This window comes from Patella vulgata, chromosome 1 (assembly GCF_932274485.2).
Source record: "Patella vulgata chromosome 1, xgPatVulg1.2, whole genome shotgun sequence".
Lineage (NCBI taxonomy): Eukaryota > Metazoa > Mollusca > Gastropoda > Patellidae > Patella > Patella vulgata.
Genome location: NC_065879.2, coordinates 44525325 through 44535328, shown reverse-complemented (window position 1 = coordinate 44535328; position 10004 = coordinate 44525325). Strand labels below are relative to the sequence as shown.

At 33.9% G+C, this 10004-nt stretch overlaps 1 protein-coding gene across 7 annotated transcripts in view; it reads right to left on the bottom strand.

The window, feature by feature from the left end:
• Positions 1-1327: 1327 nt before the first annotated feature.
• The window catches only part of LOC126819772 (monocarboxylate transporter 12), a 29034-nt gene continuing 20357 nt past the window's right edge, over positions 1328-10004 (bottom strand). For 6 of the 7 annotated variants that reach the window (XM_050548028.2, XM_050548032.2, XM_050547991.2 and 3 more), the window contains 3 exons: positions 9506-9556; positions 7746-7974; positions 1328-6294 (listed from right to left, as the gene is read on the bottom strand). In XM_050548028.2, the coding sequence (XP_050403985.1) occupies positions 6231-6294; positions 7746-7974; positions 9506-9556 (344 nt within the window). In that variant the 3' untranslated portion in view covers positions 1328-6230. Of the gene's footprint in view, positions 7190-7745; positions 7975-9505; positions 9557-10004 lie in introns of all 7 variants that reach the window. The other variant, XM_050548037.2, reaches the window with a different exon arrangement.

Genomic DNA, 10004 nt, shown 5'->3' with positions numbered 1-10004 from the left:
ATTAAATGGCAATGGCAGTTCACACCCCTCCACGGGAAATAGCCTGATCCGTATGTGCACTTCGACAGTACAATATAGACCCACAGAGTAAATTTCTGTGTGATAGACCTATAGCTTGTGGGAATAGTCCACTTTTAGAACTGGGTAGAACGGTAGGCTATATAATGAAAGAAATATGATTATTATGGCCTGGGGGGCACTTATGTCGAACTATAGTCGGAAGCAGACGTTAAAGAACCAAGGTAGTAGTGTAGGTGGGGGTCCAGTTTTCTCCCCGAATCCAATCCAAACCCATCCCTTGCGGCACCACCAAGATCGTGGATTTGTCATAACTTTGGGGGGGGGGGGGGGACGGACGAATCCTGGAACCTGGAACATTTCATTACCAAACGAAATAAATAATTACGAACAATTTACAGCTGTACCAGCGTTATTTCGATGAAGGCTGGAACAAGGGGTAATATGATGACAATATGGAAAAATTGACTACCTACATCAAAGCTGCATAAATATAAATTGTTCATGAAGTTAAGTGAATCGTCCAAAGACGTTCGTTCTACGATCAGGACGTTCTCTTTGAATATTTTGGCGACATGAAGGGGGTCATTATGCACCACACACGCCAACAAGTGGTTCAGTGGGTTTTGCGTCATGGAGTTGCGCAGCCAAGTTTTGATACGGCGCAGAGTGCTGAAGAATCGCATGCTGAGCAGGAACTAGCAGGTTTCAGCAGTGTGAGATGAGAAGAGCTTCGACAGAAGGGAACATCAGGTGACATAATGAGGAACCCTTCGTGCACAAGTGAAATAGATTTGGCCTAAAACTGGTGCTTGAAGAATGGCAATTCTTGTTCCAAGTCCCGATTCAGTTCCAGATACCTAGAAACAAGCTCAACATCATGTGGATATAAACCTGAAAATCTGTCCTGGCAATCAAAATTCTAAGGGGGGGACACGTCCCCCCTTAAATCCACGCCCAATAGCACCACCATGAAATTTTGGGGCTCGGCCACTTTATACTAATAGCATATTTGACTGGTTGAGCAATATGATTGAGATGTACGTAATTAGGATAAGAATCTGAGAGTCCATTTATATTGTTGAGAGCCCAACCTCGTTGGACCCCTACGCGCAACCATATGTTGGTCCCCAAATGAAATAGTTTGCGTTGAGTAGACATTAAACCCCCCTCTCTTTCTCTCTCCATGTGATAGAGGGCTCTAAACACTTTTAGCCCCTGCTCTGAAAATTACCCAGTTAGTGTTCAGTGGACATCATATGAACTACCAGTTGCTATATATAGAATAAAAGAAAAAAAAATACTGTAATTATATTACATTACGATTTATTTCTCAAATAGGCTACTTTACATAATTACATGGTATATTGAAAAAGACAAAATTAAATATATATAAATATACATAGTTACATACATAGGTAGGCCTATATATAGTTTGCTTAAAGATACATTAGTTAAGAGTTTAAACATACATTATACAAGAGCTAAATCTGCCTATTGCAGGTCTTTCTTTAGGCCTGAAATGTTATCTAAATTATTAATTAGACATTAATTAACTTATCTAGACCATAATCAGCTCTCGATGTCATCGCCAGCCTTCGGTCTTTATTCGATTAGGTTCCGATTCTCTGTTCGACTTCCATTCATAATTTAATCATGAAATGGATAATGAGACTATGTTTTTTTATCATACTGACTTTAGCATGATATTGAGGCTAGGCCGAAAATTCAATCGCTAAAATCTTGGTTCAGAGTGGATCATTTGACTGCAATTTTCAGCAAATTCCCTTTACATTATCTAGTTTTTAACTATTGTAGTGAGAACTGCCAGCTCTTTATTTAATAAAGAGTTGGCCATTCTTGCTATAATAATTCAAAAATAGATGATAAAAAAAGAAAATATTGAAAATTTCAGTCCAATTACTTTATTCTGAACGGAGTTGTCACTGTTGAAAGTTTGGACAAGAAATAGGCATCAACTGTGTCCGCACCGTCTACGAGAATTGTCGATCGTTTGATTGACAGATGATAGCTCCTAACTCCACCCACATATTCTCGATTATCAAGTAACATTCTCATTGGCTATGGTACCCTCGCTTGGTAGGCCTTTCAAAACAAGTTTCCGGTGGTGACGTCAGTGACTAACAGTAAACGTTAGCTTGGTCGGCCATTTCTTGATTTAATTTTAAATGGATGACTGTTTAAATCCAAGCTGTATCCAAGCCATCCAAGGGTCTACAGAGTTGATTTTGAGCTTGTCATCTAAATAAAGGTCTAATTAATTATTTCTATAACATCTGAAACCGAAATAAAGACTTGCAATAGGCAGATTTAGCTCTTGCATAATGTATTTTTAATATAGTAGTGGATTTATCCTAATTAATCGTAATGAATGGTTTTGATATTTTTAACTTCTGACAATTGTGAATAAGACTGTCTACAGTTTTCAATACATCTATTACTGCTTTTGTTGTTTTAATTAAGACTGTTCTGTGGGTTGTAATATTACGATTCTGTCAAAAATATTCAGTTTGCCAATGCTTTTTGTATCAGCAGGAGCAAATCAAGGACTCTCAGCAGGGACAGGTCAAGAAATTTCACATCTCCATATTAAAGTGTTGTAGTGACAATTCACTTTGGCACAAAGCCAATGGTGCAGGGGTCTGGGTGATCTCCCCCAGAAAAGTTGGAGGAATTGGACTCTGTAAATGCTATTTCCGACAATTTCGGATCCCGGAACCCCCAAATTGAGACAGAGCAAGAGGAAGTCCTGACCACCTGGATCCTCCCCCTAGATGTTTGATGAGTCATCCACATAGGTGTCCAGATAGGTCAAATGACTTAGTCATGTGTGTGGCTATCAATCACTATTGTGATTGTGATTACCAAAGTCCAGATGATATAATATTAATAAATACATTTCAGGTGTCGAAGTCCAGACATTATAATCTATTAATTAGTACATCTACTGTATCGTGGGAAAATTAGTATTATCTATGTACAAGAGGTCATTCAACCATCATCATCAACCAGAAGATTATAATATTGTTAAGTGTCATCATACACACTATTTAATTATCAATATTTAATCAAAGGTAAATAACTACTAATATCAAATGAAAATAATCTGGACCCAGGGCCATAAAACATATTTTGGGGGACTCAATTCAAGATTTACTCAAATTTCAGTTGCTTACCAGTAATTGTGTTTATAGTAAAAGCAGACAAAGACCAGCTGATTAAGATCCCTGGTGCTATCCATATTTCAAATAGTATAAATAATTTCCATTTGACAATAACCAGACCCATATTGAGCTTGTAATTGACCAAGGCCAGGTGGAAAATGTAGGCTCCATTTCAAACAGCTCATTCAACATTTTTATAATCAATGTTTAATACATGCAAGTAACCAAAAATAAAAAAGTAGAGCTATAAATAACATAAGCTGTTTTCAGTTACATTTTTGATATTTTATCTGTATTAATAATTATACGAATCATCCAAAATCTTTACCAATTCTTTGCCTCTATCAGAGGAAAATGGCCTCCTTTAAATTAAAGGCTCATGTCTACTGGCAACTCCCTGCCCCCTGATCTGACTAACAGATTAGATGAATTGCTACAGTCCATTAATATCGTGGAAGTTACTAAGTAATTCTTTATTTGAGTCAAAAAGAGTTTTATAATCCCTTGGTCCAGTTCCCTGCCTCCTGCAGGCAGTAAAATACATATTATAGATATAATTGAAAATTGCATTGATATTTTTTAATTGGCACAAATATTTACAAAACACTAACAAAAACACAAACTTTACAAAATGAAGGGTATTATTAATTAAAGATACATTATGTAAGATTTAGATAAAGAGCTGACCATTCTTGCTATAATAGTTCAAAAATAGATAATGTATATTGAAAATTTCATTCAAATTACTTTATTCTGAGCCAAGTTCTGACTGTTTGTAGTTTTCACAAAATGTGTGCACATAGTGGTGACCAGGGCACTGGTATATTCGAGACTTAGCCTCGCTTTCCCATTTTTAAATTAAATTTTTAAATGGCAAACCATTCTAATCTAGTTAAAATCTTGAGTATCCAATGCCATTGAGATTTGATTATGTCTAGTTAATAATTTATAAAACATTTCAGGCCTAAAGAAAGACCTGCGATAGGCAGATTTAGCTCATGCATAATGTATGTTTAAATAAAATGCACGATTATCTGATATATTAAAAACTCTTATGAGTAAAACATTGTGATAGTAGTTTGTATATCATACAGTCACAGTATACTACAGTTTATGTTGTCCCAGATATAGACCTTGTCTTCACCAATATATCCTAAACTGAAATTCAACTGGGTTCCTCTTTACAAATATATTAATATAAAGTGCAGGACAACAATGCAACACACAAAGAAACAAGTTTGGTAAGTAACCAGAAAAAAACCCTACAACACAAGGTTCAAATTCAAAATATTATTTTAACAGCAGTCTCAAGAAATAAATTTGTCATGTCAAGCCCAAATTTCAGTCATATACAAAAAATAGATTATTTTGAAGATAAAAAGTTTTTAAGTGTATACCGGTATACAAAAGGAAGAAGAAAGATATCCAATAAAAAAATGACATAAGAACATTGAATTGTTTATATACAAGTTAATAATTAAAAATCACATATTCACTTTATAACAATACAATAACATAAATATATAATTTGTGTACATATCAAAAAAACAATTATTTTAATATCCAATAGCAACGTACAAAGCATATTTTCCAAGGGAGACAACTTTTTATATTCAGAAATAAAATTCGCACATCAATACTGCATCATATAGGTTTAACAGAGATTTTAGTTCTAGTTCTATCACATAAATCCTTTCATAAATTTGTCACTGATTTTGAATTGTGAGCCTCTCATTATGTACAGCATGCATTTGTACCTCACTATAACATGGGAAACTGTGGTGGCTCAATGAAAAAGATGCTGACTTGCTAACTAGCAAATATCAGGTTCCATCCCAGTGTTGGTCAAGAAAGTTCCATTCAAGTTACAGCATCTCGTCATTCAGATGGGACGAAAAATCATGGTCCAGTGTACATGTCAGTGTGCATGTTAAAGAAGCTGTGACAGAATTTCAAATAAGAGTAGATCGCTGTGTAGACAAAAAATTTCCCTTCGTAGCACACTGCATAGTGTATGGCCTTCTATATTATGCCATGATCCCACTGTCGTGCGATGCATTACGATACGATTGTCCCTATTGCGTCCACATCTGCTACGTTCCGATATGTTCGGATACGTTTCGATACGATCAACAAGATTGCTACGGCTGACCTCAATATATGATAAGACCTAATAGGATCACTGCACAATTATATAAAACCACGATTTCAATATAGTGGGAAGCTATCATTAACCTGGATGGTGCAGAAAGTAGGACTATAAACCCTGTTTCATTCCATTTCAATATAGCATGATTCACTTCACTGTGTAAGGTGAGTTTCAGTATAAGACTGGTATTAATATGGTTTCAACCGGGTTACAGTGAATCCCCTGTGTATTATATATATATATATATAGGTTCTACTATAAAACTGGTGTAGTCACTGAAACTATACAATGTTATAGTGAATAGGCTTACTTCATTGTGTCTACCCATAAACTACCATTATTCAACATATATTATGATAATATGTCAGTCATATAAAGTACCGGTAATAAGTACTTATATCAACAATAATTACATCATACATGATTGTACTTCTATTAAAATCTATCAACCACAATTAAAACATTATTAATATCATAAAATTTAATGTATAAACATGAATTTTCTAATTCACTGAGATAAACTTAAAATACAGTTTCGCTTACAATAGTCGGTGAATTCAAGTACAGTCATCATCTACTATTCTGTTGTTTATTTTACAGACTAGGAATATTAGGATACAAGTTTTTTTTACACAAAAGTAATTGGCTGTCCTAGCAGAAGTCCAAAAGTAATGTTGGACTGGTGAAAAACTGTAAATAAATTTTTCTCCAGCATCAAAATTTAACTTTGGATTCCTGTTAGGACATTCTTGTGTAACTCTTTGTTTGTTAAATATCAAAACTAAAACATGTTTTCGAAAAATGATTAATGAAATTAATACTTATTACATGTATAATTATAACAACACATGCCCTTCTAATAAATCAGGAATCACTTCTCACGCCAATGAAGTTTCATCTTCAAGTTTGTTTTCAAGACCACTAAGAGACATACATGTATTCCTGAAGAAAATTTCAAAATCTAAATAACATGTTCTATTTTACACACCGTTTAAATTTTCTACTGTTTTGAATATGACATGTTTAAAAAGAATTTATTTCTTGGTAAAATTTGTAAATGCTAACTGCATGTTATTGTTTAGACTTATCTAAAGCATTCACAGTTCACACATTGTTTTCATATTAAATTTTTAATCTCTGGGTTCACGACCTCATGCGTAGTAAACTTATCATTACCAACTACTTTCAAAATACCGGTATATTGTACGAGCTACATAAAGATAATCCAGTCAATTTCTAACAAGTATTGGATGCCAACACAACATACCCTCCAACAGCAATCCATGGAATTGACAAGGGCAGTTACATGATAGTAGATTTTCATTTGTAGACACTACACATATTGCATATTGTTAATTAAGCCAAAATATTTATCAACATTCTTGAATATTATTATTAAAAAGTGTACATATTTTTGAAGTAACAGTAAAATTCGGAATGTTGTATTAAATTTGATCCAAAACTTTGTGCCTAGAAACATTGTGAACATAGAAAGCTGGTAAGAGTGCTGCTGATTGGCTACATTGAATAGAAACTTGAAACTGTTCTGTGGAAAAACCTAACGAAACAGATCAAAGCCTCTAGAAAAAGAGATTGGCACCAAAATTATAAAGTAGAATAATAAAGATTATGTGCAACAACAGAGTCCAACAACCAATATTTCCATGATAAGTGACATAATCTAATAGCCTATATTTGGTTTAGAATTAACAATCTGTTATCATCATGGTGATAATCTTGCTGGAATACTGTTTCTATGACAACGGTAAGAAAACATCTTGTGTATTCTCTTGTATAATTGGATTAGTTGAATTATACCGAGGTGATCACTGCCTCCCTGTGAAGCAAAGAGAAGTGGATGTTAGAAAAGCTAATGATATAATGATACTAATATAGGTTAATCTGGATATACTCTAGTGACACAGCATATGGTGATAAGGGAAAGCAAATATCTTTATCTATCTACCGCATGGAAAGGAAGTATTTTTCTAATTTTTCGTTTGTAAAGAATTGAGCAAATTCAGTTTTTCAAATGTGGGGTAATGTTGCTTTCAGTCCCCTGATTAAAATTCAGATCTATGCAGGAAGATAAGTAAAACATAATTTTGAATAAAAAAAACCAAACAAACCCAAAACGTAATAGGATCTGTGTTTTAATCAGATTATTTCAGTCCACTAATAAAAAACAACAATACTTTACTTGAAACAAAAAAAAACAAAAGAAAGGAAAATACATGATATGTAGGTGTAAACAAAAGAACTCAAAACTAAAATAAGTTGGTGCATGGAAGAAATATATTTTCTATAGTTGACTACTTGTACTTTGCAATAAAAAAACAATAATAAGTAAATCAACAAAATAAAGGAAAACAAAAGATAAAAACAACACCTACACAATTAAATTTTCATCATACCACTGCAGGTTAGATTTTTCCTTTTCCCTTTCTGCATCACGATGCTCTGTATCACCATGCTCCGAACATGCATCGGATTCAGGAGCTTGCACTACTTCTTCAGCAATTAATGGCACTTTGACATCTTGAGCCGTGGGTTTATCAAGAGCTCCACACTTTTTGAATTTAAACAGAACCATAATAACAGAACTCCATAACAAACAAGCTCCTGAAAAAAAAAAGAACCATGATAAAATAACTCCTAAATAGAAGATAGGTTGCCAGGCAACAAAACATACGGCCACAGCAGCTAAATCATCCGGGCACTCAACAAACGTTGTCGCATATTTTTACTTTTTTCGGTAATGAAACATTTATAATACACTAAAATCTGATTAAGAGTAACAACTCAGTAAGTAATTATCAGAAAATCATTTGAATTTGTTTGGTTTTTATAAAGTTCTGCCCCATGCTATTGCTTGGTATACGAAACATTTAATATCATGGATTTAGCTGTTCAAGTTATCAAAATTCATTGAAAATCAATATATGTGTTCGGCTCAAGACCTTAAACTCTGTGTATCAATTTGAAGTCAATGATAACTTTAGCCTCTAGAGCGTCACAAGAATTTTCAAAGTGAACAAGGGCCATAACTTTGGCAGTAATTAGTAATTATCAGAAATCGTTGAAAATCAACAGGATTCTTAGTCTCATGACCTCAAACACTGCGTAAAAATTTACCAAAGTTATCAAGGGCCATAACTTTGACAGTAATTATCGGAAATCATTGAAAATCAACAGTATTCTTCGTCTCATGACCTCAAAAGTGATCAAGGGCCAAAACACTGTCAGAAATTATCGAAAATCGCTGAAAATGAATAGGCTTCTTCATTTCATGACCTTATATACACTGTGTATAAATTTAAAGTCAATCGGATATTAACTTTAGCCTCTACAGCATCCACAAAATTTTTCAAAGTGATCAAGGGCCATAACTCTGGCAGTAATTATCGGAAATCACTGAAAATCAACAGTCTTCTTCGTCTCATAACCTCAAACACTACATATTTTTTTGAGGTGATCAAGGGCCATAACTCTGTTGATATTGAGGTAATATTGATTTTCAATAACCACATGCTTTAAATTTCACATGTACAAGGTAAGCTGTGGTTGATATATTCTCACAAGTGCACTTATACCAGATGATAACCTTTTTAGTTAGATAGCAGGACATTTCCGCCCTTAGTTTTTTTATTTCGAATAACAACTTAGAAAGCGTTTGCAATATGTATATCTACTTCTTACTGTAATGTTAAACAGCCCCCCCCCCCCCCAAAAAAAAGATGTGATAAGCATGTACAGGAAATATATATACTATATGCAGTCGAGAGAGAGAGAGAGGAGAGAGTTTAACATCTACTCAACACAAACTAGGTCATTTTGGAACTAAAATATGGTTTGATTTTTTTACTTTCAATAATTCACTTGCGGGTTGGAGTCTTTAGCAGTGGGTGGAAACCAGGACCCAGAGAAAACCCACGATGTTGGACAGATGACCTTACTCCTTGTCACATTCAAGTAGGGATTTGAAACCACCCATTTAATGACTCAATGATAGACCTTGTGATTTTATGCACACACGTTAAACCACTAGACCATCCAACCTCCCCACCTATAAAATAACCTGCACTCATATTTTCAGGTTATTAGTAGGACTATAATGATACACTGATGTTTGTTCTATTTTTTAATGACTTACCAGCTAAATAAAATGCATATTTAAACTCATTCTCTTCTTGTACTAACATAGCTACAAAATAAACATAAACATATGGTTATCAGTCTAGGTCAATAAAAAATAAATTTCAGTCAAAATGAACCTGAATGTTTTGACCATTTGTTAATTGTTCAGTGACATACAAATCTATATATATACAGCAGCCAATATATATATGTCACCCGCCGGTATATGCCGGACATGTACTGATAGCAATGAAGACAGGCCTTCTGTCCGCACATGTAATACAAAATCAATTAAAGGCATAATTTTGACCAAATCTTTACTGTACATTAAATCCCACCACTGCACTAAAAATAATTTACAGTGAGAACTTTCTTCAGATGAAACAAAGTATTAATGATCTAATGACTGAATACTGTCTATAAGATAAAGGTATTGTCTTCTTACCAAAATAAGATTTAGAAAGTTCACATAGGCAACACTTTTCAAAGTACAAGTACAATATAAATAATGTAAG